Genomic DNA, 27518 nt, shown 5'->3' with positions numbered 1-27518 from the left:
CTTGAGGGTGAGCTGGACCTTAAAATCACCTCATAGGTGGACAGCCTCGACGAGTTTCTGAATGACCCTCTGAAGAAGCACACGCTGATCCGCTTTCTACCCAGGCCCATCCGGCAGCAGCTTCTGTACAAGAGGTGAGGTCTGGAACTAGTGCAGAGTGCCGAGGGTCTGAATAATGGTTAACCAGGAAGAGGAAAGGTTTCTGCCTTGCTGGTTGTGAAGACTCAAGGTTTTCATTAAGTCAGCCACCTGTGAGCCTTCTGGACAAAGCCTGGAGCAAGTGAAGTGGGCTGGTCAATTTTATTACTTGATTTCAAGGTCCTCTTAAAGTAAAAAATCTGCTGATGAAGTCTGCAAGTATTAGCGTGGTTTTGTCCTTTTGTTTCTTTTACTTTCTAGCCCAACCCCCCAGTGTGGAATTGATGCTCCATTGCCCTTGGGTGCGGGAAATGGGGGTGGTTCTGGGCCTCAATACAGTGCAGGCCCGAGGCCAGTCCTCTAGGTCCCACCAGGTAGAGGGGAGGATAAGTGAAGGGCTTTCCTCACCCACATGCAGACCCTCTGACAACAGCTAACTGGTCTGATTGGATCCTGCCCCTCCCCTCTTTTCCAGACGGTACATTTTTTCAGTATTTGAGAACCTTCAGAGGCTGTGCTACATGGGGCTGCTACAGTTTGGCCCCACAGAAAAGTTTCAGGATAAAGATCAGGTAATACCTTCCAAGCCCAAATGAAGGTGGTCCTGACTGTTCAGTACAGTTCCCAGATGGCTAACCCGAGGCCGATTCTGAAGTCTCCTTGCCCTGTCCCTGTCTCTGGCAGATCTTCGTTTTCTTGAAGAAGAGTGCGGCTATTGTCGATACCACCATCTGCGACCCGCATTACCACCTTGCACACAGCAACCGGCCCTTCGAAAGGCGTTTTTACGTCCTGAATTCAATGCAGGATGTGGAAAACTACTGGTTTGATCTGCAGTGCGTCTGCCTCAACACCCCTTTAGGTACCACCTGTCTTTGCTGGACCTCACTTTTCCCTCCTTTCTGTGGGATATCTGGAATTAGAGTTGGAAAGGACGAGATGTTGCCTCATGGTTTTCAGGCTGCTCTCCACAGGCCTAGATTGTCTTTGGGGCTCCCTTAGAAAGGAGAGTGATAGTCCTTGAAAGGGGAGGGATCCCAGCCCCCATTCAGCTCAAGCAGCTCTGCTTGGCCTTTATTTATGTGTTCATTCAGGAGGTATTTATGCACCTCAGCATGCATTTCCTGTGCCTGACCATGACCAGTGAGAACACACCTCATCCCTACCTTCATGAGACTTTTGTGAAGAAGACACGCGCGCACACATGCATGCACACACCCCCATGCGCACAGATCCAGAGTGTGATGAGTGCTGTGCGGGAAATAAACAGGGTGATGCACACAGGGTGATGAGCTGAGGGCATTGGAATGGATGGTCAGGAGCAGCGTTTCTGAGGAAGAGACATCTAAGCCGAGTTCTGAAGGCTGAGGCTGAGCGGGCTGTGCCCAGATCTGGGGAAGAACATTCCAGGCAGGGGGACCAGCAAGTGCAAAGGCCCCAGGTGTAGTTGGAGAAACAGAAGAGGCCGTCATGGGTGGGAAGGAGAGTGGCAGCTGAGATTAGGGAGTGGGCAGGAGCCAGACTCTGGGGGCCATCAGGACATGGTAGCTTGGGCTTGTTCTAAAGCAGCAAGAAGACATTGGGTGGTTGTAATGTAGGAGTAACAGGATCACTTATATCTTTCAAAGCTCACCCTGGAAGACAGACAAGGGCACAGGAGTAGAAGCAGAATGGCCAGATAGGGAATGTGGCTCATGTCCAAGAGAGTGCGCACTGCTGACAGTGATAGAGGGCAAGTTGGGAAGGCTCAGGAGAGAGAACTGACAGACTCACTGGTGGTGGGTGAGTCGGACTTTGGGTGGGGCCTTTTGCTCCCATTGTTTTCCTGTCCCCAGAATGTCCCCTAACTCATGCTCACCTTGCAGGTGGCCACTTCTATTTCAAATGTCTCCTCTTCAAGAAAGCCTTCCCAGCACCTTTACTGTCATCGTCTTACTTCATTCTGTGGATTTGTTGGCACAGGACATTTGGTTTGCTTCCCCATGGTATCTCAAAGTGCTTGGTGCACAGTGACTCCCATAAGTGTTTACCTAGGGGCTGGAGAGTTGGTGGAGGCTGTGGAGCCTCCAGTCAGCGTGCTTTCCTCGAGGCCAGTTTTCAGCTGGTCTTTTCACACCACTTCCACCAGGAGAAAACGGGCGGGCATTTGATTTGCACCTGGGAGGTAAATCGCATCCTCTTGCTTCTGTCAGAGCTGCAAGATCAGTGTTACATGTTGAGTTCTGCACAGCCAGGATTACATATTTGTTTGGTGGAATTGTTCAGTGCCAACAGTGTAACTTGTATTTAGAGCCTTCAATGGGTCCAGACAAATTTTAGAACAGTGTGTACCAGACTCCTCACATTTGTTAGTGAGCTGGACTTTTTCCACTGCAGATTTTTAAAGTTCTCTAATTCCCCTGCATTTTATACCTAGGTGAAAATTTGTGAGCCAGTATGTTATTTGCACCAAAGTTTTTCAGGGTTGACAGTTGATGAATTTCCATCCATCCCTCTTTGTTATTGTCCCTTCATTTAGCAAACATTTGAGGGGTTCTGCCCAAATGCAGGTTACTGGGCCCCATGCAGAGCCTTGGACTCGGCACACCTGGGCTGGCCCACACCTAGCAAGCAGCATGTGGGGCACAGGAGGAGCACTACCTTAAGTCCTCTTAGGTTCACTGTCTGTTCAAATGCATGACCTTGGACAAGCTCTTTGTAACCTTTGATTTTAGGACAGTGTGTTTCACAGTGTCTTCATTTCTAAACTGGGAACACCACCACCACCTTATAGGCTGGTGAAGCTTCACCCAGATGTCTCTGTAAAGTTAGCTGAGAGATGGGGGGCATGGCCTCTCCCCACATCCCTCCCCCCACCTGAGCTAAGGTCTCCAGATGAGCATGTTATGAGAGGGTCTTTGATGGTCTGCAAATTATCATAGCCTTCCTATGCCTTTTTCAAGGAACAGTTTTAGTAGTATTTTATATTTTCTTATGAGAAATGGGGTTTTCTTTATCTTGGACTAACTGAGTGTGATTGCTCCACTAAGTGAATGCACCTCTCGGCACTCAGGAAACATCCGCTGCTCACAGGAAAACTGACACTGCCTCCAACTATCTGGCCATATTCCTGCTTGACACTGACCCCTGCAGCCACAGCCAAGTGCGGCCATTTTCATTTCCTGCTTCCTTTGTGCTGGCACACAGCATATCCACCGGGCTCCGCCCGAGGAGGGAAGGCATGGGGTTCCTCTGCTTGTGACTCCCCAAGCCCACAGTGTTCTTTGGTTGCCTGCTTGCCCACCCACCTTAATGGCATTCAGCCTGAGTACAGACCTTTTTCTCAGTTCACCCATCAGTGTTTAACTCTTCTGTTCCCTCTGACACTTGCTATAAGGCATTTTGTGCAAAGAGGTTCTACCAATTTCAGACCTTCTCCTCTGGTTGGGGATTCTAGTCACAGAAAGGGAATCCACTCTTCTCTAGCCACCCAGCAGCACACGGTGGCCTGCCAGAACCACAGCAGGAGGGTGCCATCAGTAGGGCTGGTTTGGTTTTCCAGGTGTGGTGCGCCACCCACGTGCCAGGAGGAACAACAACTCAGATCAGGACAGTGACGAGAAGGACAGTCTGCAGAAGGAACAGGAGAGCGCCATCCACAAGCACAACCTGGAGCGCAAGTGCGCCATGATGGAGTATACCACGTGCGTCTCTGTCCCTTGACCCACTGTCCCGACGTCCAGGGCTGGGGTGATGCTCATCCCACAGGCTCCATCTCCTCTACATTGGGCTTCGGATGTCAGACCAGGAGTGCCTTAGTCACGTGTGTGGAGGCTGCAAATTAGTGGCCACCAGCCATACTCTAGTTAGCCCACACATTGTTTAAAAAGAAAGTGAAGTAATTACCAATATTCAAAATTTGGGAATTTTAAATAAAAATCTGAGGTTTTGACTAGTTCTTCACTTCTGTCAGATGTTTTTCTGGGAAGGTAAAAGTTGTGTAAAATGCCACTCCCCCTCCAACTCTCCAGTTCTGAGGAGAGCTCTTTCTCTGTTTATTTCCCATCTCAGGGGCAGCCGTGAGGTTATGGATGAAGCCTTGATCCCTGGAGATGGGCTGGGAGCCGCTGGGCTCGATTCTAGTTTCTATGGACACCTAAAGCGCAACTGGATCTGGACCAGCTATATCATCAACAAGGCCAAAAAGGTAGACTTTTCAGGTGTAGGTGCCCACATCCCAGCCACCATCCCAGGGGGCTGCCATTCCCACACACCCTCCTGTCCCTTTCCCAGCTCACAGTTTCTGAACTGATCAAACCAAGTGACCAGAGACACAAATATTTATTTCCATATCTATCAAAAGTACATCAGGCCTTTTAAATATCTGCCTGGTCTGTTTCTCTTCTCAGCTGATTGTAATTTATTCTGTGACGTGGACAAATTCCTTTTTAAAGAAGGAGCAGAAAATCTGTGAGACAAAGGTTATACAAGAGGGAGTGCATGTGCAATAAGAAAGAGGCTGGACAGGAGATCCCACACCCTGAAGCAGCCTCCTGGCAGCCACTGCACAGCCCTCCTCAGCTTCGTCACATACTTGCACACCTCCGGGCATTTGTAGCTCTGGGCTCCTGGGGATTCATGAAACCGCGTGCTTCATTCCCGTGCTGCACTTGCCTTTTAGGAGAATTCCACTTCAGAGAATGGACTCACGGTGAGGCTCCAGTCTTTTCTGTCCAAACGCCCGTTGCCTCTTGGTGCTGGAGGTACGTGTGCAGGGAGTTCTACCTAGAATAGACATGGTACTAGCTCAGGGCCAGCACAGCTCCTGCATGTTTCATTTGGCTTCTGGCCTTTGCAGAGTTCATCTTGAAATGCTCATCTCCTGTGATTATTTCTAGGCAGTGGCAGGTTGAATATCTGGGGAGAAGCCAGAGCAGGATCCGAGCTCTGTGTTGACATGGACGAGCAGTTTGAGATTGACCAAGAACCCATGCTGGACAGGAACCAGAGAGTGAGGGGCGGGAAGAGCCAGAAACGGAAACGGCTGAAGAAAGACCCTGGAAAGAAGATCAAAAGAAAGAAGAAAGGTTAAGTGATGATTATTTGCATTTGTTAGGCCTTGTCTTTGCACTTTCAGGCTCAGAGGCATGCAACAGTCTTATTGCAGCCAGACCTAACCTCTGCCCCCAGACTTGGGTTTCCACCTGCCTTCAATTTAGAGTGCTAACTTTGTGATGCCGTATTTTCCAAATCCAGCTACTAGACAGAAATCCTTGGATTTCCTGTAGGTTTTCCCTGCTTTCTCTGTATTATATAGAGCCTTTTCACTTAGTAACTGCCTCAGTAAAATTTCTAATTTCATGTCAACCTAAAAAATCTTAGCAAAACTCCTTAGCAAAATCCTCATCATAAGCAGCCAAAATCCTATTATTCTTTTGGTTTACCTTTTAATATCTGCATTTATGCTAATCAGGTCAAAGTTTAAGGTTTGTTGTGTATTTAAATTAGAGGAAAGACAGAAGTCATTGGAGCCTGCAGAATCTCTTCAGAGCTCATTGAGCTCTCGAGTGTGGTACCTTTAGATTGCCGTTTTGAATTCTTCATCTGGGCGGTATTTATAGTGAAGGAGGGCAGTGAGGAGATCAGTGTTTATTTTTTAGATCACTTTTTATATCACCCAAGTGGTCTGTGTGTTTTAACAATGATCTGATAGCTATTTCAGATGAAAACAATGTTGAAACAGGAACCTGTTTTTAGTGGTTTATTTGGCCAGTGTTTATAACAAATAGCCTGTCTCAATTGAAGCCCCTCAGTGTAGCCCATTCAGACATGTGTCAGGTCAGTTTGGCTCACAAAGACCTGAATTCATTACAAGGTAAAATACAGTGCTGGTATCACTTTGAATCAAATTTTCCCACCCTACTTTTCTTCTGCCTTAATTTGGAAGATCACCAGACAGTCTTTTGGAATTGGCCATAGCATATGGCGTTTAGCTTGTGAAAGTGCCATCAGTATCTTCCCGGAGGAGAGGAAACCTTGGAAAACCCAGTGGTTACCAGCTCAACTTCAAATCCTTGGTGTGCTACTTAGGTGTGAGACTTTGGGCAAGTTGCTGTATCCTGCTGTGTTTCAGATTCTGCAACTACAGACCAGGGATAATAACTATATCTTTCTCATAGGGTTGTTGCAAAGTATTATTTTAATTATAAGTTAACATACGTAAAAAGCTTAAACCAATGTTTGGCACATAGTAAATATTCCAGCGTCTTAGGGACTATTATTGTTTATTTAGTAGCTACATTGTGCCAGATGTTGTGTCTTGTTCGGTCCTCAAGGCAGCCCTGTAGGATGGGCCTTGTCCCCACAGTGCACCAGAGTTCACACACCTCTGAGGTCAGAGAGCAGCAGAATGGTGGGGGCCCACTCTTTTGTCAGACTTGCCCTAAGCATGCTCCATGAGCTTCTGTGGAGGTGCCTTGAAAGGGCTTACCTCCACAGTAGGAAGGCTTGGAGACGAGCAGATAACCAACCAGAGGCTGCATTCAGGCTGCCCAGCCTGTCACTGTGAAACTTTACCAAAGAGAAACGATGAACAGGGTGAAAAATCTGTCAGGAAGGGCTGAGTCTTTTATGGTTAGTTATATAGCTTCCAGGCACAATGAGATTCTGATAACTGATACCGTTGGTCAAGTCTGACTAGCTGGGTAGAGACCTTCCCCTCTCCAGAGGTACAGCTCTAAACCAGTTGTTATAAGCTCCCTTCCTTCTCCTCTTGGTATCTTAGAAGACCTCCAAGAAGAAAAAAGCAAAAGTCTGCGTTACCACGATGAGGCCGACCAGAGCGCCCTGAAGAGGATGACCCGGCTGCGAGTAATGTGGTCCATGCAGGAAGACGGGCTGCTCATGCTCTGCCGAATTGCCAGCAATATCCTCAACACCAAGGTACTCAGCCACCGGTCCCCTGCTCCTAGCCTCCAGCCAACTGGTCTGCTCGTCCCTCTCAGGGAGCTCTTTCCTGTCCAGCCCACACAGGAACCTGTGGCCCATGGGGCCACTCAGCTACTCCAGCTGGCCCCTGGGAAAAGCATTTCCCAGAATCCTACAGATTGATACCACTCCCATTTTTGCACATTCCTTTCGAGCCTTTGGCTAATACATACGAATGTTTGCCTAGCTGTAGGCAAAGCAGACCAGAGCTGTTCTCTCTTCACCAGAAATCTAACCCTTTCCTGTTCGTCTCCTCCCATCCTCATATACCTGAAAAATTCTGGTTTCTCTCTCAGTAACTGCTTATCATCTATAGAAAGGCCTCATTGTTCCTGTCAAATGGGAGTAATCACTGTGTTCTCCCTCTGTCCCTTGGACATACACTTTTTTTTCCAATTTTTTGTTGATTGATTGATTTTAGAGAGAGAGAAACATCAATTTGTTGTTCTGCCCATTTATGCATTCATTGGTTGGTTCTTGTATGTACCCTGACCAGAGATCAAACCCTAAACCTTGGTGTATCAGGATGACGCTCTAACTAGCCGAGCCACCTGGCCAGGGCTTTGGACTTACACTTTCCATGCTACTTCTTTTGCCTCTGGCATTTCTCGGCCCACTGGAGAAGTGGCAGCTCCTCGAGGCAAAAAGACTTGTTATTAGTTTTCATCACTGTAACCCCCAGCATGGTGCCTGCCACACGGTGACCATCCCTCAGTATTTACTGAGTCAGTGTGGAGTGGTGCAGTGGCTTCAGCCCGACTCCCGCTTTCTCATGGTTCACTCCTCCATCTTCCACACCACAGTCCTCACACTCGTGTGTCCTCCTGGCCTGTGTCCCTGAATCCCCAGTGGGAGGGACTTGCTCCTTGTCTTGCAAACCCTCCCTCTTTCCTCTGATGTCACTGCCTCCAAGAAGGCTGTTAGATCCCTTTTCTTGACCATTTTCCCAGATCCTCTCACCATCAGCCCCTTCTAACTTCTAACCCAGTCTCTATTCCAAGAAAGAACCTGAAGGTGACTGTTGCTTCCCCATTTTCTGTTTTCTGCCTCTGTAATGGCTTTTTTCATCACAACACGGGGGAGGGGGTGCCTCTCTCTCCCCACCCTTAGTGCAGCCGGAGGAGCAGGAGAGGCCAGCACATTCAGGGGCAGCAGACCCTCCACACACTCCCTTGAACTTACCCCATATTCTTGGGCCACCTCACTCTGGGGCTCTAAGAAAATGCCTCATCTTCAAGCCCCTTCCTTATCTCAGCTCTGCCTTCCTGCGTGACTGAGGTGTTCTCCTGAGTCTGCTAACATCGCATTCTGTGTCTGCTAATGTAACACACAGAATGTTTCGGAGCCCACATGCTCTGAAGTTAAGTCTGTAAAACCCTCTAAGCACATGTTATATATTCATAACCTCCCTAAGGTATTGCCCTTCTAATCAGTACTACCCAACACCCTCTGAACACCGACCTTACTTGTCAAAAGACACTCTTCCCACAGGGCTCTGAGGGCTTATTTTATTCCTCTCTGCCCAGCACTCACTCTGTGCCAGGCACATCATCGGTGCCAAGTTAATGTGACAAAGTAAACACGAGGCGGCTGTTTGGAGTGTCCACTGATGAAGGAGGCTCCACAGAACACATTTTCCCACTCCTTTTTGTCAGTGACCTAGGCTTGGGCTCCGAGGATACTGATTCCCTGTCTTGGCTCTCTCTTTGATCCAGGTGAAGGGCCCATTTGTCCCTTGGCAGGTTGTGCGGGACATTTTGCACACTACCTTTGAAGAATCTTTGGATAAGACATCTCATTCAGTTGGACGAAGAGCTCGCTACATAGTGAAAAACCCACAAGCCTATATGAACTATAAGTAAGCCTTATTTGAACTTTTGCAACTCTAGGACAGTGCTACCAATGCTTCAGGTCATTCTTGCTGTGCTCTCATCCCATTGGCTTAAGGGTCCACTGGAGAATCCTGACAGAGCACTTGGAGCTGCCCAGTACACGCCAGTGATCTTGTCTAGTGCTGGTGCTTATTAGCGAGATCGCCCTTGATTTATTGAGGACTAGGCCTGGTTCTGGGCACTTTCTCATGCAAAGTATTATTTAGACGTTAGGAAAGCCTTGTGAAGTAGGTTACAGATGGAGAAACAGACACCAAACAGGCTGGGTGATTTACTGAATATCACATACTTAGTGTGTGGAGAAGGCGGAGGCATTGCCTATGTCACTACTATTCCAAGCACTCCAGAGCAGCTTTTGATGTTGCTGTATTAGTCACACACCTCACTCCAGTACTAGCTAGACAGGACTGGGATTCGTGGACCACATGTACTCAGCTGTGTCCTCAGCAGAGCCGGGAGTTCCCTCAGAGCTTAGCCAGGGTCTGGTTGTGGTGGGGTGAGCTGGCTGGGTCACAGAGCATTCACCTTGTAGTTTGTCTATTGCCAGCCTCATCAGACTCCTCCTTCAACTCCTCCACAGGCACGGGCCTAAGGGGGACACCAGAGAACATCCAGGTGTCGGGGGTGGTGTCCAAGCTGAGCAGCCAGTGTGAGAGAGGGGCCAGGAGGGGACACATGGCAGCTGTGACGTGCCGTCTCCACTGACAGGTCATCTCTGCGAAGTCAGTAGGAGAGCTTGGCTCTGGGTTGAATCTGAGCCACGGGCTGTCTGCAATCAGCCAGACTGTAGAGATAGGTCCAGCCCAGAACTGGAGGAAATTCAGCTCAGCCAGTTTCTCAACCTCAGCATTGTGGCATTCAGGGCCAGATAACTCTTTGCTGTGAGGCTATCTTGTGCACTATAGGATGCTGTGCAGCATCCCCGCCTCTACCCACTAGATGCCAGTAGCCCCCGCCCCTGTGTGACACTAGAGTGTCTCCGGATGTCTCCTGGGGGCCCAAATCGCCCCAGCTGAGAACCATGGTTTACACATACCAAGGGGGCTTTCCCATGTGAAGCCACTGTCTCCTGTGCAGTCTTAAATTTTTCTATCTGCAAGGGTTCTCATCACCTGGTCCAAACTTCTTTTTTCAGAGTAGAAACAGGCCCAGAGAGAGGGTGTGAATTGTCTATGGTGACAGTGAGTTGGCAGTGAAGTGAGATCTGGAACTTGTCCCCACAGCAGCCCAGGGAAGTGGAGCACAAGAGGCTGCAGGGATGGCAGGCTGGATCTCCGTCTTCACTGAGTTCAGAGCTGTGGGATCTAGGATGGGGATTCCTACACTCAGGCTGTTTTCTCTCCTGCAAACAGGATAATACCAATAATAACCACACCTACCCCACCTGCCCTGGCCCTTGACATATGGGTGACCTCAGGGGCCCCTTCACCTCACCAAGCTATACAGTGGAATGACAGTCTTTCTTTATGCAGGCTGGAGTGCTTGGCTCATAAGAGGCCAGAAAACTCTGGTTGTCTCTACCTCCCTTTCCTTTTGGGCAAGTCAGGCTCTTTACATCCTGGAGATCTGAAGATGTGTGGAGTAGACAAATAGTGCTTCGGAGGAAGTTAGAGCTCTTGGCAATAATAAGCACCAGTGCCTGTATAATACTTTTAAATTTATAATACACTTTCACACAAGTTGTCTCGTTTGGTCTTGGCCAAGACCCTGTGAGAGCAGTTGGGAGTTATTAGTCTCAGCTTACACATGGAGGGCGGAAGTTCAGAGAAGCCAAGGTGTAAAGCATGAGCAGTAACAGGTCTCCCTTGAATCAGGTTTGGCTGAGCCAAAATCCTTCATTTTTACAAGCTTTAATCACACAACAGGAATATAAATAAATCACACTTTATAGTTAGGCAAAGCCAGAAATGTTAGACCAGAGATCTTCTGAGCATGGACATCATTTCAATTCCCAGCCTCATTTGATCTCTCCGCAGGGTGTGCCTGGCCGAGGTGTACCAAGATAAGGCCCTTGTTGGAGACTTCATGAATCGAAAATGTGACTATGAAGACCCAAAGGTAGGCCCAGTGCTGTGGCTGGGCTCAGCCTGCTCTCAGGCGGAGGTTTCTAGCTGGCTCCACTGGTCTAGTTCCCTGGGTCTCAGTGCCTCTGCCAGCCTTACAGACATGGGGGGTTTCCTGTTTGGGAAATTGGCTTGCCTTTTCTTTGGCTTTGAATGTCATTGGATCTGGCTCCAGCATTAGTTTTTAAAGATGATTAGAATTTGAGATGCAACTTTGCAATGCTGCTGTGCCGTGGGCCTATTTTGTTAAGAAAATACAGCAGCTCTTCAAAAATTATAAGCCGCTAGACTTCCCAGAAAGTTTGCAGATAGGATACGAGATTCTTCCTATGTTTTCTGTCCAGGTGGGGCTGGGACAGTGGCCAACAAGGAAGGGAGCTGTCTTGACAGACCCAGATGTCTGTTCTCTTCAGCTCAGAGCCCACTAAGTCCTTGCCCATTGAGCTAATGTCAGTCTGTGCTGTGTGTGTCAGGCCTTGTGCCAGGCTCGGCCAATCAAAATGGAGATCCAGCCCTTCCCTCAGAGCCACAGGGTAGTGGAACGGCAGAGGAGTAAATGGGCTATGCAGAACAGTGCAGTTGCCCTGAGAGGACAGCACGTGTCCAGAAGAGTACCAGGAGTGCTTGTGATGCAAGTGACAGAAAGACAACCTCACGGGCTCTTAAGGCTTTGTTTTCCTGCATGCCCAGCAGCCTGGAGGTAGGCAGTCTTGGGCATGTGAGGAAAGCAGAGGTGTCATCAAGGACCCAGGTTCATTCTGTCACTATACTTCTAGTCAGCTGTCCATCCTTGTGATTGACTGCTGGAGCTCAGATCCTCACAACAGAACCCGAGGAAAGGAAGAAGTGGGGAGAGGGGCTGCACTGAGCCCACTGGGTCTTGTATCATGGAGGGGACAGGACAGCCTTTCCCAGAAGGCCCTGAGGTTGCCATCATTGACTTAGACCCGTCCTAACTCACCCAGGTGAACTGAGGGTGCATCCTCCCCAAATCAGGTTGAAGCTGGCTCCACTCCTGAGAAAGATTGGGATGGAGGAAATAGGCTACCAGCAGCATCTGCTGCAGAGGGCTTTTCAAAGGTGTTGGCACGGAACCCAGACTCCTAAGATGAGGGGCCAGCTGAGGCCAAGGCCCAAAGGATGGGGGAGCAAGGTGGCCTGTGGGTATAGTGCTGGGAGGGCCACAGTGGGGAATGAGTGAGTTCATCCATGCTGGACACACAGTCTGTTTGCTGGCCACGCATGGAAGGTAAGGTGGAGGTTAGAGACTGGAGGTAGCAGGGCAGTGAGGAGCTGCATTGTGATTCGCTCTGGAATGGGATGGTCGCAGTGCAGGTGCACAGGAGGGGACTGGTTTGGGGGCCACAGTTGATGGGGGAAGAGGAAGGAGGTGGACTCTAGAGTGGGCCTGGGAGGAGGGAAGGAGGTGACAGGAATACAGGCCTGCTTATGGGGGTGGGACACGGTGGGCATTCTGGGGACTGCAGGACAGTTGGGGTCTTCCTCGGGCTGTGGGGAGAGCTGCTCATACAGTCATGAGGCTGTCGGCGTGCTTGTTGGCACCAGGTGCGCCAAATCCTTGAGCATCCCATCTCCTTCCCAGGTGGACTCGGGGCTGGGGAGGCCGAAGGCAGAGGAGGCAGCACGTCTCAGTTAGTGCTTCGGGGAGGTCCCTGCCATGGAGTTTGTTACAAGATTTTCCATGACATACCTTATTGAAACCTCCATTCAGGGAGAGAAAGCTTAGCATCTCATTCTCTCACGTTAAAAGGTTTGTGCCAACGAATTTAAAGAATTCGTGGAGAAGCTTAAAGAGAAGTTTAGTTCATCCCTGAAGAATCCTAACCTTGAAATCCCAGACACACTCCAGGAGCTGTTTGCCAGGTAAGCTTCTTCTGGGAACGTCCTGTGTGATCCTTGTGGGGCAAAAGAAAATGGCACCAGCTGGGACTGCCATGAGTCAGCAGGCCCACTCGGCCTTGCAGCTAGCCCTGCCGTCTCTCATGACTCTGGGCCACCTCATCTCCTCTCATGTGTCATAAAAATGGGGAGGCTACTACCAGCACTCCATTCCTTCTCTCATTCAGGCCCCGCTGCTGAGTTAGTTCAGGCTCTCTCAGGTGGCTGGTGTGCTTTTGCTAAGATTCTCATTTGAGCCCTGTCCCGTGTTTCTCAGTGGTGAGAGCATTGAACAGAACACCAAAGGGTTGCAGGTTCGATTCCTGGTCAAGGGCATATACTTGGGTTTTAGGTTCAATCCCCAGCCTCAGTTGGGGTACAGGCAGGAGGCAACCAATTGATGTGTCTTTCTCACATTGATGTTTCTCTCTCTCCCCCTCTCCCTCCATCCCTTCCACTCTAAAAATCAATGGAAAAATACCCTCTGCTGAGGATTATCAAAAACTAAAGCATTTTTAAAAAGATTGCTCATTTCATCTGAGATGTAAAGAACTCACCCAAGGTCACAGGGCCAAGATTTGAACTTAGGTGGGTCTGATTTCAGAGCCCTGGCAGCTCAACCACTCGGCATCTGGAAAAAAATATATTTGGGTGTGAGCACAGAACCCTGTGAAATCTTAAAATCCTGTGTCCTGTGAGCCAAGCCTGTTTCTTCTGCTTAATGCTAATATGACTCCCCTCTCTTCTCCATCCTCATCAAGACAGTTTCTCTAGAAAAATTCATTTCTGAATTACTTCCTGTAAGGAGATGAGGTTCCTCAGTTAGTTTCTACTTGTGTGTACAGTTGGCCCTCCATGTTTCTGTTGGAGATCTCATCCTTTCATTTGTTCAACAAATAATTTCTCTAGCACCTGCTGCTCACCAGGCCTAAGGAGTGATTCCTAGTCATTTTCAGAGTTGACACCTTTAAGCTATTTTGGGAGTTTTGGTTTTGTTAATGGCAGTGAACTGTTCCCCAGATTCCCCAATGGCATGGTTTATATTCACATGTCCTGTTTACCTCTTTGTAACTTGGATCCACACATATTTTCAGTAAAGTTCTGGGACAACTTTTAGTTTTAAAAGAAAATAGTTAAAATAAAAATATTTAAAGAAGTGAACCATTTAGAGGAAAGAAAAAAGTTCCAGTTGTGACAGTTTAACAGTGAATTTAATCTTTTTTTTTTTTAATATATCTTTATTGATTTCAGAGAGAGGAAAGTAGAGGGAGAGAGAGAGAAAAACATCAATGATGAGAGAGTCATTGATCGGCTGCCTCCAGCACACCCCCTGCTGGGGATCAAGCCCACAACCCAGGCATGTGCCCTGAGTGGGAATTGAACTGTGATGTCCTGGATCCTAGCTTCGCACGCAACTGGCAGAGCCATGCCGGTCGGGCACTAAATTTAATCTTGAGCATTCTGGCAGGCAAGGCAAAAAGAAAATGGTTCCAAATATTTTCTTGTTTGACTAAAAATAGTTCACTTGTGTTTCTAAAAAGGTGCTTTTTCTTGCTACTTAAATTTTAGGAAAAATTTACTCTAACAAAGGTGAATTTTGACTTTAGTTTTGTAGAAACCAAAGAAATGTCTTACAAATAAATGGCCATGTTTTTTAAAGAGCCAGTTCTGTGATTTATTCTTGTATTTATTTGCTTGATATGAACACAAAAAATAAAACAACTGTACATGAAGCTTTAAAAAAAAATGGAGAAATAATCTGAAAGTACAACACCTAATACAGCCATTCCCCTTTGGGGTATTTTCTTTCAGTCTTCTTTCTTGTGCTTGTGCTTGTTTTTTTGTTTTAATTCTCACCTGAGGACATTTTTTCCCTTGCTTTTCAGGGAGGGAGGGAGGGAGGGACATCGGTGTGAGAGAGACACATTGATTGGTTGCCTCCTGCATGTGCCCCAACCAGGGCCAGGATAGAGCCTGCAACTGAGGTACCCGCAACTGAGGTACGTGTCCTTGCCAGAATCGAACCCGGGACTCCAGTCCACGGGCTGACACTCCATCCACTGACCAAACTGGCCAGGGCACTTGTGTTTGTTTTTAATCATAACGAGCCCACAAGTTTACATCATCCTCCCTTAGCAATTAGCAGTAGCTCCCTGCCTTTTAACATTTTCCCATTTCCCTTCATAATTGTCAGTAAACAAACATTGGTTTTTTTCAACCTTTATTTTTTTAACATGCTCATTTGATGGACAGAACACCACATTTTCTCATTTTAATTTACATGTACATGTTTGAATTTTAGTGAGTTTAACATTTTTTTAAACATTTCACCACTAAATGGCCATGTTGAGCCAGCTGCAGCTTGGTTAATGAAGGTCCGCAACCTTGCATGGACATGCTCTTTTTGTTTCTTATGCAGATACCGAGTTTTGGTGATTGGAGACCAAAAAAACCAAATGAGGAAGGAGGATGAGCTTAACAGGCAAGTACTGGCATACCGAGTGCCTCTTCCTCAGCTGCTCATTTGGGTTGTGCAGCCTCGCACCAGGCCAAATCCAGCCTGACCCCTGTGTTTATAAATAAAGTTTTATTGGGACACAGCCACACCCATTCTGTGTCTCGTCTGGGCTGCTTTCATCAGCACATCAAAGCTGAGTGGTTGAGGCGAGACCTGATAGCCCACAAAGACTAAGTTATTTATCTGGCCCTTTACAGGAGAAGTTTACCGACCCCTGACCTCCATTATCACTGGCCTAGGCATAAGGTGGGCTTGGGAAAGGGTCTGAGCTCTCAGCCATGAGCTTTCTAAGCAAAAGTGGTTGGAAAGCTCAGCTTTCCCATGTTGGGTGGCCAATATGCAGCTTGATTTGAACTCTTTTAGTGAGAAGCCTGTTCTCTTTGGAGAAAAACTTGTTTAAAATTGGATGAAAAGAAAATATAAACATTTAACCACACTTGTTAATTGTTGTGAAAACTTGTTTCCAGGTTATATCACCCCTTACCCCCTATGCTGACACTTTTTTTCTGCAAAAATTGACCAGTTAATAAGACCTAAGAACCATCATGCGTTTTGTTTTGGTTTATAAATAGTTTGGGTGTTCAGGTCACTTCTGTGAGATTGGAAACTTTTTTTTAACAAGAACTAAATCTTCCCAGGATGTGCAGTGCCCTGTAGCCTCATGTCACTCTGCTGCCCCCTTCTCTTTCAGCGTGGATGACATCCACTACCTGGTGCTCCAGAACCTGATCCAGAGCACGCTGGCCCTCTCAGACAGTCAGATGAAGTCCTGCCAGTCATTCCAGGTGGGTATGAGACCCAGCGTCAGCTCTGCACAGCACTCTGGGACTGGGACCCCTGCAGAGGCCAGGGCCGTGTGAGGTTTTGCTCATCTTCTCAGCTGTGTGGTCCAGGGGGCCTGAGCTTCCCGGAGGCTGTGGCCCTTACTTCTTTCATCTTTAAAGTGTGGGCACAGGACCCAGTGACCTCCGGAATCCCAGTGCTTTGATGAGAGGTGGACTTGTAGGAGTCAAGGCTAGAGTGGGCAAGGTCCTGCTTGCAGGCGTCCTTGTCCAGCATAGAGAGGGCGGACATTCTCCTTGCAGGGGGAAAGTCCTTGGGGTTTGAGCTAGGGAAGGGCCATGTGTCTGATCTAGGCATCAAAGGATTATTTTGCTGTGGAGAATGGTCAGGGTTTGGAGGAGGTAGCATGTGTAGAAGCAGGGAGAGCAGTTGGCTAGAGGCTGCAATGAGAATCGATGGCAGCGTGAACTTCATGGTGGCAGTGTAGACAGCATGAGCCAGGTGCATTTGGGAACATATGGGAGTAGAGCCTCCAGACATACAATGTGTTGAGCAAGGAGTAAGAAAGAGCGGATCACAGGTGACTTTGTGTTCACTCCTGGTGTCTTTGCACCCAATGAAATAGGTGTGGGGTGCAGAGCCCTCCTTTTTCTTCAGTCACCTCTCCTCTGGTCTCTGAGGTGTGATCTAATGGTGGGGGTAAAGGTTGACAGGATTGCTGGCTTCTTCCAGGCTCTCCCCACACACCAAGTGTCAGCTCCTAGTCCATGGCCCTAGTCCCCATGCCAGTTACTTTCTCTATAGACAATCAGCTATAGCTCCTGAGCATCACACATCCTGGCTGCTCCCTGGCCTACTGCTCACCCATGTCTTGCTGTGTTGCAGACGTTCCGCCTGTACCAGGAATATAAGGACCATATCCTTGGGAAGGCCTTCGTGGAATGCCAGAAAAGGAGCTTGGTCAACCGGCGCCGGGTCAACCACACGCTAGGCCCAAAGAAAAACCGGGCTTTGCCCTTCGTGCCAATGTCGTACCAGTTGTCCCAGAGCTACTACAAGTGAGCACTGCGCGGGAACCCTTGGTCTGGCCTAGGGCAAGGCAGGGGGCCACATGTCAGATGCTGAGCGTGTGTGGGCGTAAAGTTAACACTTGTTTGCAGGTAGTTTGTTTCCCTTTCTCCTGTCAAATCGGATGAGATGAGTTTCTAATGTAATACTTGGTCCAGTTAAAAGTGCACCCTCCTGGTCGGGTATAACCTCCACCCCTAATCCTCACACTCAGGGCTGCACCATCTGCCGTCTTGCAGGCTTACCGCTTCCTTTTGGAGCCATCAGGTATTGCTCAGACCCAGTCTACAGCACAGCAGCGATGAGTGGTGGTGTGCAATGTTGAGAATCGCTGCACAGCGTGGTCTCACACCAGCTGAAGGCCTGGCTGTTCTTTGTTACACATCTGGCATTCTTCACCCTCAGCCTCCTTCACCACACAAAGGAAGTTTGTTAAAACAGTCCCACGAGTTCTCCTTGGCAGCTCTTTCCCCTGGGCTGGCTTCTCCTCCATGCTGGTCTCCTGACCAGGCCTCAGATCTGCACAGAGGCTGCGTTTAAAAGCAGAACACCACCAAATTGAGTACTGTTTCGTTTCTTTTATCCGTCTCTCTGCCTGTGACTCCAGACACTTGCTCCTTTCCCAAATGCCCATCCCGAGTGAGCCTCAGTCTCCTTTTCCTTTCTGGGAGCTGCCTCACGTACTAAAAAGAGTCATAATGTGGGCAGCAGAATACATGTGTCCAAGTCCAACAAGGCCATTCAACCTTGAGCCACTTCTCATCTGTGAGCCCAGAAGCAGTGGTCAGCAGATCAGAAAGACCTGTGGGTCCCTCTCTCTGGCCTAGGTCCTACTGATTCTGCTGTTACAGAATCTTAGAAAGTAACCCTTTTGACATAGGCAAGGGCTTGGCTCTACGCAGTCGCCTTTTGGAGACAGTGAGATTGGGCACACTCATGTCCTCTCATCTCTGTGTGGGTTGAGGGCTTGACTTGTGTGAAGGTTATTATGAAAAAAGTACATTCATCGTCCCCAATTTGACACCTGTTTATAGTGAGTGCCTGAGAGGCATAGAGTGAGATAAAAAGATGGGACGCTGCCTCGAAAGTGCTCAGGTGAGTGGGGAAGATGGGCATGGGACTGAAATGAGGTACTATCATTTGAGGTGGAAAATAGAGGCTGGTGTGTTAAATTTTGACCACCGTGGTCTGACGTGTGTGTAGTCCATCCAGGTGAACTCTTCCGACATCTGTCCTCAGAAGGCCTTCCCTTCCCTTCTCTCTTCAGGATCTTTACATGGCGATTTCCGAGCACCATCTGCACAGAATCATTCCAGTTCTTCAGCAGAATCCAGGCTGCCGGCAAGCTGGACCAGCCTGATCATTTTTCCTTCAAAGACCAGGATAGTCACGACTCCCCAAGTGACCTGGTGGCATTTTCTTTGGACGGCCCTGGAGGACACTGTGTGGCCGCCCTGACCCTCTTCTCTTTGGGCCTCGTCTCCGTGGATGTCAGGATCCCCGAGCAGATCGTAGTGGTGGACAGCTCAATGGTGGAGAATGAGGTCATGAAGAGGTAAGGGCCAAGCCCGCAGCCGCTCTTGCCCGCTCCTCACCCATGGCTTCACGCCCCTGGCGGCTTTCTGTGCCATCATTTCTTCATGCTGGTGCTCTCTGCAGTTTCATTTGCTCAGTCATCTGGTCTGTATTCATTCAACAAGCGTGGGCTGACTTTTCCCATGTGTGTCAGCACTCTGTGGGCATTTGCCGTACAAAGACGGCAGAGCATAAGTGGTGCCTTTGGGAGCTCCTGCTCAGACCTGTGACCTGGGAAGTCCAGCTCCGCATCCAGTGCAGGCCCTTCTGCTGGTGCCTCTGGCACCAGGGGAGCCAGAGGCATGACTGGGCTGTGCCAAAGAAGAGGACAGTGTGGTGAGGGTTGACAGAGAAGGAGGGAGTGGCAAAAGTTCCTTGGCGTAATAGCTGAGCTGCAATTTAATGGGAAGTAGGCATTTTTATGGACAGAGACTAGGAAGGGTTTCCAGGCAAAAGGAACATCCCTGGCAAAGACAGATAAGTGGAGAGGGGCCAGGTGTGTGGGAAGGTGGGAGAGGGAGAATCTGCGCAGTCCATGCGACCTCCACAGCCAGAGGCCAGGGGGTGTCCACAGTGCCCACAGGCCCTGGCCCGGGCTCCATCACAGGCTCTCTGAGGGCCTCCGTATGCGCCGGGAGGGACAGCAGGGCAGCAGGTGGGCAGGCCTGAGCTCGGTCACCTGGGGCATTTTCTTCTCCCAGCCTGGGGAGGGGCGGAGCCTTGGAAGAGGAGGAAGATGAAGAGGAAGACTTGGATGAGGAGCCGGGGGCCAAGCGCCGGAGCTTCGAGGTGAAAGCACCCCAGGCCTCCCACACCAACTACCTGCTCATGAGGGGCTACTGCGCCCCCGGCATCGTCAGCACCCGAAACCTCAACCCCAACGACAACATCGTGGTGAACTCCTGTCACGTGAAGTTCCGGCTCCGCCACAGCCCCACGCCCACCCAACTCGGGTCCACAGGTGAGCGCTGCCCTGGCCCGGCCTGTGGCCCAGACCCCGATGCCCGCCCCCCAGCTCTGAAGCCAAGTGCGGAGCGACAGCTGACCGCGGCCAAAACAAAAGGAAAATCGCCTCCCACCCTGGCAGCCGGCTCAAGGAGCATGTGCCCCAGACGGCTTCCCTGGTGCGCAGTCAGCGGGAGTCCCCGGCTGTGCTTCCTTCTCAGTCACCCGTGCAGGTGCCACGGCCGCCGGAGGGCAGGCAGCAGCGGCAGCCCCAGGCCCGCAGCGCCCCCAGGCCCTGCCCGCTCTCCGGGGCCGCTCTCTCACTGTTTCTGCCTGTATTCTCCTGGCCGTTCCCTCTAACTCGAAATGATGCGTTTGTATGAAACTTTTAAGTATTTTGAGTTCTTGCTGTGAAAAACAAGTAGTCCACTTACATTGCGTTGTCTCTCACCTTCTTTACTCCCCACTTTTACACTGTTTTCTAGTTTCATTGATTACCTTTGAAACTTTAAATAACTGACTTAGACCTGTTCCCTGTACCCTCCACTGTAGTCTCCCCCGCTCCACATAAAACGAGGATATTAGGGTCCTGCCCTTCCCTGCATTTCTCGTCCTTCCCACCCCTTTCCTGCTTCTGTCTGACTTACTGTATTTTTATGAGTTGAGGTGGATGGCGTTTACCTTTGGTTTAGTAACCATTAGTATTCTGTGCTTTGTCTGGAGCTTGACCTAGGCAAAGTAGTGGTGACATAGGACTGTGGTCTTAGCAGAGTCATCTTTGCAGGAAGCAACAGAAAGCAGCCTTGGCTAGTGTACACAAAACCAGGGGTTATGGGAGGGTCCCGGGGTCTCTCACAGGGCCTGAGGGGCCATGAGCATGGAGTATCAAGAGTGGTGGGCCCCAGGGTCAGCGAGTTGACTACCTCCCCTCCAGGACTTTGGGGGGTCACAGTTTTTGGACCTGGCCCAGCCTCTGAGCCTTCACTTTGAGTCCTGAGCAGAAAAGTTATATTGGCCCTGGGGGCATCCAGCCCCATTGGCTGCAGTCAAGGATCCAGGAGCTCAGCTCAGGAACCTGACTGTCAGGGCCCAACTGTGTCCACTGAGAAGGTTTGGGGAGCAGTGAGTTGGCACTGGCTCATGTCCTGCCACGGTAGCACTGGTACACTGGCCTGGGGAGGGGCTCTCAGCAGGGCTGATTCTGATCCTCCTGTGTTTGCAGCCCCTTCTCTGGAAGAGCTAGCAGTTGGAACTTCCTGCCTCCCTGACACATTCACCAGACTGATAAACTACCAAGAGGACACCTGCAGCTTGGAAGAGTTTGTCCACCAGGTGGAGCTGTCTGGCTATACACCTGGAGACGTGTCTGCCGCCTTGGAGGTCCAGGAGGCCATTGCAGCCACAGGTTGCTTTGGGGTGGACAAGGCGGAGCTGAGCAGACGATTCTCCGCCTTTGAGATGGCAGATGGTGAGCGCACCAGAACCTTCACAGACTATGTGCAGGTGAGCTATGCTCTAAGGTGGCCTGGGGCAGCTAAACCATAAGTTGCAGCTTGTGAGCCAGGTGCACACTGTGGGTTTGGGGCATAGTGGGGGTTTTTTGTTTGTTTTTTAATATGTTTTTATTGATTCTTTTTAGAGAAAGAGGAAGGGAGAAAGATATAGAAACATTGATTTTACAGCCATCAGCTGCCTTCTTTCCAGCCCCTACTAGGGATTGAGGCACAACCTAGGCACGTCCCTGACCAGGAATCAAACCAGCAACCTCTTGGTGCATGGGTCGATGCTCAACCACTGAGCAACGCTGGCCAGGCCGTATAATGTTTTTAAAAATTGAATTAGTTGTCAGCATTCAAAAATAGGAGATTTGCCTAAACCCAACTTCTCCTGAATGTTAAAAGGTCTGGCCACACTTGGTCCTGCACCTTCAGCCCAACTCACTGGAGCCCCATTTCTCACCACTTTAGCTGCCTGGACCCATTTACTTCAGTGACCTTTGAATCCAAAGACTATAATAATAGATGGACCTTTTAAATGGAGTGCCCAAGGACCTGGCTGCCCTCCTCAGCATTGTCAGTAGCTGGAGGCAGAAGGGTGCATCTCACTTATTAGTGATGTCATGGAGACTCCTGCCTTGCAGCATCGTGGGGGAGCGGGAGGGGGAGGCCAATTTTGTTATCAAACAAGTTCTTAGGAGTGCGAGAAGTAAGAGGTGGTAATAACTGCTGTCCACGTGGGGTTCAATTATTCATGAAAGTGTTGGTGCACCTGGAGCCTTGGGAGGTGGGGATGGAGGCTGTCCCCAGGTCACGGTGTGGCACCCAGGCAGCAGGGCCCATTGACTGTTGAGAGGTGATGGCTCAGGCAGCTCCCTTAGTTGCTGGTGCCTGGCCCAGAGGTCTGAGGGTGAGTACCCCCAGCAAACCCTCCCAGACCCACACGGCCTGGATGTGAGGCCTGCTTCCAAGCAAAGTCCTTGAGCCTCGATTTGTGTGTTTTTAATAGAAAAATTAAAGAAAGTTGACTCCATGTGCGGCTCCGAGCTGGTGCAGTTCCTAGATAAGAACAGGCCTGTGGAGGCAGGGCAGTGAATACGAGAGGAGTTGTCATTCGTATGGGAATAATAGCAGCTTTTGCAGAAGACCTTGATAGCACTCAGGGTGGTGTTCTGTGGGAGGACACTCACCCGGCAGGATACTTGTAAAGTCAATCAGCTTCAAGGGTGCAGCCATGGTTATAAGAAGTTCATGCATCTGACTTGTTTTACAAATAGGCACACTGAGCCTAGAGTGGGAAAGGACTGCCCTGGTGCCACACGGCCAGCTTGGTGGCCATCCTGGGGCTGGAAGCCCAGCCTCCTCCTCGAGTTGTCTGCTGTGATGGCCCTGGGCACTTGCTCAGGACACTGAAACACATCAGGCAGGGGACACAAACCCTGGTTATCCTGGGGTCCTGCACAGACCCAGTGTGTCTCCTGCTTTTCCTAGGACCTCTTGAAGCAACACCAGGTACTGGAAGTCGGCAGCAACTCCGTTCGCCTGGTGACCATGGCCTCTGCCCGACCCTGGCTCCTGCACTCAGTGCGGCCGAAAGGGAAAGAGGAGAACACTGACACTCAAAGAGAAGACCCCCAGGCCAGACCCCCAGAGGGGCCTTCCATTGAGGACGACCCCACCGAGAGGCAGGCACCACCTCCTCAGGGCTCCCAGAGCAGCAAAAGGCGCGCCAGCTGGGCCAGCACTGACCCAGCTGGTCAGAGTGGGGAGACCGACTCCGAGAGCACCCAGAAGCCCCCAGCAAAGAGGCCCACACTCCAGGACGTGCGCTTGGGCCCCAGCCCGAGAGCAGAGGAGGAGGCAGAAACCCTGCCACCTGTTCTTCCTGTAGCTCTTGAAGATTCATGTGCAGGGGAGCCCCTTCCAGAAGCATCAGAAGCCAGACAAGAGGCCCAGGAGTGTGTCGGGGTACCTGGCTCCCCAGGCCAAGAGCTGCTAAGCTGTCAGGCCCAGCTTCCAGAGGGCTCAGAAGATACCAGAGGTACAGAACCTTTTTCCCCTACTCTCCGTTCCCCACCCACCCATTCTCTGTCCCTGGGAACCTGCTGCTGTTGGCAAAAGGGGCCTTTCTTCACCTTTGCATAGCCTCAGCCTGGAGAGGAAAGGATTTGCCAGTGTACATTTAGTGTTTCCACTAGAGGGCAGGAGGCTTCTGCAACTCCACCAGGCAGAGGGTCCCGCAATGGGTGGCTCTGGAGGCAGCATTCTGTAATGTTCCAGTGGGAGGGGCCAGTGACAGAAATGGGAGGTTCTCCCATTCCTTCAGCACTGGCACTGACCGAACCTGCTGTTTCCCTTCCTGTGTGTGAATCCCTTTATCCCGTCTCAGCGGGGGCCTCTTTAGATGGTTTCTCAGGGTGTTTTGTTTTGGGGGCTGTTTCTGCCTCAGCTTTGTGGACAGGGCTCTTGATGGAAAATGAGGTATATACTCGCCTCCCCTGGGCCCTGGGAATGAGCCCCACACGTGCACCCCACAGTCCTTCCCAGTTCTATTCTGAGCGCACTGGCTTTCGCATCCTTGGCCACCACTCCGAGGATGGAGGCTCCATGCGGAATGGAATCGCTGTCCATTAGTTCACAGCTTTATCCCCACAGCCCAGGAGTACTTGTCAAATGAATGGGAGAGAAGAAGATGGGAGACCTTTTAAAGTCTCACATCCTTTCCTTCTCTGTCAGGTTCGGCAGAGAGTTCTGCAGCCAGCAGCCTCTCCCAGGCAGCACGGGAAAGGTGAGTGTGGCTCAGATTCAGAAGGCCTGGGCTGGGGGGCAGTGAGCAGGGAGAGGGGCGTGTCCTCTGGGTTCCCAGACAAGAGACTCGGTAGCGATGATTATATGAAGACCTTTCACAGAGATTCAGTATTGGACAGTTTGCCCCGCACAGTGGTTCTTGGCAGGGGGGACACAGAAATGTCGGGGAGTGTTTGGTTGTCCGTTTACTGCGGGGACAAGGCAGGTGCTCCTTGCAGGCAGTGGACAGGGCCAGAGTGCTGTGCATTTGCAGGGTGGGGTCTGTCCCCGGCAGTGACGGGCACCTCCCACGTGTGTGTGTGCATGGCCCTCAGCTTGACGGGACACATGTGCTCCTGGCTCCTGAGAGCTCAGGGTCAGTGCACCCAGGGCCCAGTTACAGCCAGGTGTCCAGCTAGTCCAGAGCCTGCCCCACACCTGGGCCCATGTGGCAGACCCATCACTGGTTTAGTGTTAGCAGAAACCTTTGTTTTAAGGAAAGTGAGTCTGAAACCCGCTATATGACACAGAAGTAGAGCTGTAAGACCTCTGAGCCTGACCTGACGGTAGAGGCAGCCGCTGGGTCCCAGCTAGAGCTGGGAAATCTAGAAGTCATAGCTCTTCTCCCTCCTCTGCCAGCGTGGGGCATCCAGGGGCCATTGGCTCTTCACAGTCTTGGTTATTGCTTTGTCTGAGTAGGTGTCCCACATTGTTTCTTTCCTCCACCAGTGCTTGTGGGCCCTGGGGTTGGGACTCCTCTTCCAGGTGGGAGGGGAGGAGGGCGGGGGAAGAGCAGAAGGTGGACCATCCCCAGTCCTGTGACCTGGGGCAGGCCCTGGACCTCCCTGAGCCTCAGCATCCCATCTGTGAAGTGGGGACTGCGTGTGAGTGAGCTCTCTTCCCTTGCCCACCGAGCCTGACACCTACCTGCCCACCCCACAGGGACTGTGAGAACATCTGCTTCATCAGCCGCCCGTGGCGTATCGTGGACGGACACCTGAACACGCCGGTGTGCAAGGGCATGATGGAGGCCGTGCTGTACCACATCATGAGCAGGCCCGGCATTCCCGAGAGCTGCCTGCTGCAGCACTACCAGGGCGTCCTGCAGCCCATCGCCGTGCTCGAGCTGCTCCAGGTGAGGCCAGGGCAGGGCTCGGGGAGGGGCCCACCTTGGCCCCCTGGCTCCCTCACCACGTCTCCTCTTCCTATGCCTTGGCTGGGGCCTCAGAGGGACGGGGTGGATGAGTTCCAGGGTGTGGCTGCCACATGCAGGCACCACCCACAAGGGGCAGCAGATGCAGGGATTGGCCCACGGGCCTCCTGGCAGAGAACCAGGCTCCTCAGAAGAGCCTTCTGCTCCAGGTGACCCCCCTTATTACCTGCTTCACCTCTGCTCTCAGCCCTGCACAGAGAGGTCTGCCCTCTGAGGTAGCTTTGCCCAGCGACAAGTCCCACACCTGTGTCCTGCCCTGCATCTGGCCTCTCCCCTTTAACTGTGGTCACCCAGCTCTGCTCCTCAACACTCTGCCCAAAGCCTCCTGAGTCACCAACCCTGCCCTGGGTTCGTGCCCCAGGCTGGCACTCACAGTGGCCATCACCAGCCCCATGCTGCTGCTCAGACTTAAACATCAGGTGCCCTGGGTCTGATCTCTGACACTTTCTCTGGAGCAAGGGTCACGAGCTCATAGGCCCACGGGCAGGCTGGAAAGCAAGTGATGAGCTCTCATGGGTGCCAGGGAGAGCTGGAGATACGCCTTCAGCCTCCTAAGGCAGCTGCGTCCCAGCCGGGCCTGATTGCTGCCCTTTGCCCACGGCCATGTGTGCCCAGGGTCTCCAGCTCCTCCTCACAAGCTGGAAGCTGGAATTCCTTGAGCTTTGAAGCATGTGTAGGCCAAACAAAACCCCATCTAGAAGCAGCGTGGCCCATGGGAATGCTGATCACACTGCTCTCTCTTGCCCTAGGCTTTTGCCTAAACCCTCCCACTAAATCCCTACTTGTCACTGAAGGCCATGTACAGGTGACCCTGTTCTGGGAAGAAGCAAACGTGGTCCATAAATGCCCCTGTCAACCTGTATGTCTGGTGTCTCCAGGGCCTGGAATTCCTCGGCTGCATTAAGAAGCGCTTGCTCAAGCCTGCGGCCGTCTCGCTCTTCTCCAAACCCCTGGTGGAAGAGGCAGAGGTGCCCGCCAGCCCCAGGGAGAGTTCCATGGCATTCTATGAGCCCACACTGGACTGCACCCTCCGGCTGGGCCGTGTGTTCCCCCACCAGGTCAACTGGAACAAGTGGATCCACCTATGAGGCACCTGTGGCCTTCAAGTCCCTCTCATCCATGCTGCCGTCTCCAGTGTGGAGAGCGAGCTCTCCTGGGGAGGGGCCTTGTGTCTGAACCCTGCCTGGTGTACAGGGACAGGTTTGTGCCCAGCCCCCAGCCTGGAACTCAGGAAGAGGGCCACCCACTCACCTGCTTCTCTGCCCATACTGGCCTAGGAACCCTGGAGTTGTAGGGGAGCAGCTGCAAGGAGACTTTGGTCCCCGCCTGCGCTCTTTCTCTTGTGCCAGGGCCTCAGCCTGTCACTGCAGACACATTTCCACTCCCAGCCGCCTGCCTACCATTCTCTCTGGAGCCTGGGTGGTGGGAGTTTGAAAGGCCTGAGCAAACTTTTCTCCACAGGCTTCCGAGGTGTGGCTGCCATGTGGGAACAGTGCTACTTGTCCAAGTCCCATATGGACCCCAGTTGTCAGCTGTTGGCCAGTGGGGGGTCAGAGCTCGGGCTGTGGGTTTGCCCTGTCTGAGCACACCTTGTGTTCCATATCCCAGCACACGGCAGATTCTCCCTGGTTTCTCAGGAAGCCCCAAGTGCCCCTGAGCGTCAGGGCCTCGTGAGGATTGTCACAGAATGGAGGCTGTGTGCCCTGCTGCCAAGGGCCCCAGGGGAGATTTACTCCTGTCCAGCCAGGACGTTTGACCCCTGAGCCTGGGACTGGGCCACCCAGAGAGGAGCCTGCAGGTCCCTGTTTAGCCAGGCGGGGGGGCCCCCCCTCCCCCCGCAGGCCTCCAGATAGGTGGGCACGCCCTCTCCTGCTGGCAAGAAGCCAGGAGTCCCTGTAGGTTTTGAAGTTGTTTTGTTTTTAAATCTCTTTCCTCATTTAAAAAAAAAAAATCCCCTGGCATGTGTTTATTTATTTTTCAATTAAAGTGAAATAAAATGCATTGAGTTTTGTGTGTTTCCTAAATAGTCTGGTCCCAGGGGATTCCTGGTCTTTAGCTGCTTAACAGCTGGGAGTGGATATTCCCAGTGAGATCAAAGGATGAGGGGGGAGCTGCGGCAGCACAGCCACCTGGACCAGCCTCACCACCTGCCCCCACCCTGCCTGCAGCTGGCCC

General features: G+C 51.1%; 1 protein-coding gene across 1 annotated transcript in view; it reads left to right on the top strand.

Annotated features, from left to right (window-relative positions):
- Nucleotides 1-27174, top strand: part of GTF3C1 (general transcription factor IIIC subunit 1) — a 68692-nt gene extending 41518 nt beyond the window's left edge. Inside the window, 21 exon segments of the mRNA XM_016216232.2 lie at nt 37-134; nt 614-710; nt 823-1000; nt 3680-3821; nt 4189-4324; nt 4799-4880; nt 5016-5204; nt 6902-7059; nt 8820-8962; nt 10973-11054; nt 12831-12943; nt 15378-15440; nt 16168-16261; nt 17145-17317; nt 18595-18882; nt 19604-19863; nt 21070-21350; nt 22835-23384; nt 24080-24131; nt 25073-25265; nt 26222-27174. Of these exon segments, the coding sequence (XP_016071718.2) occupies nt 37-134; nt 614-710; nt 823-1000; nt 3680-3821; nt 4189-4324; nt 4799-4880; nt 5016-5204; nt 6902-7059; nt 8820-8962; nt 10973-11054; nt 12831-12943; nt 15378-15440; nt 16168-16261; nt 17145-17317; nt 18595-18882; nt 19604-19863; nt 21070-21350; nt 22835-23384; nt 24080-24131; nt 25073-25265; nt 26222-26431 (3582 nt within the window). The 3' untranslated portion in view covers nt 26432-27174.
- The last annotated feature ends 344 nt before the right edge of the window (nt 27175-27518 follow it).

Source organism: Miniopterus natalensis, chromosome 3 (assembly GCF_054644295.1).
Source record: "Miniopterus natalensis isolate mMinNat1 chromosome 3, mMinNat1.hap1, whole genome shotgun sequence".
Lineage (NCBI taxonomy): Eukaryota > Metazoa > Chordata > Mammalia > Chiroptera > Miniopteridae > Miniopterus > Miniopterus natalensis.
Note: the sequence above shows the minus strand (reverse complement) of the source record. Positions and strands in the feature narration are given on the sequence as shown.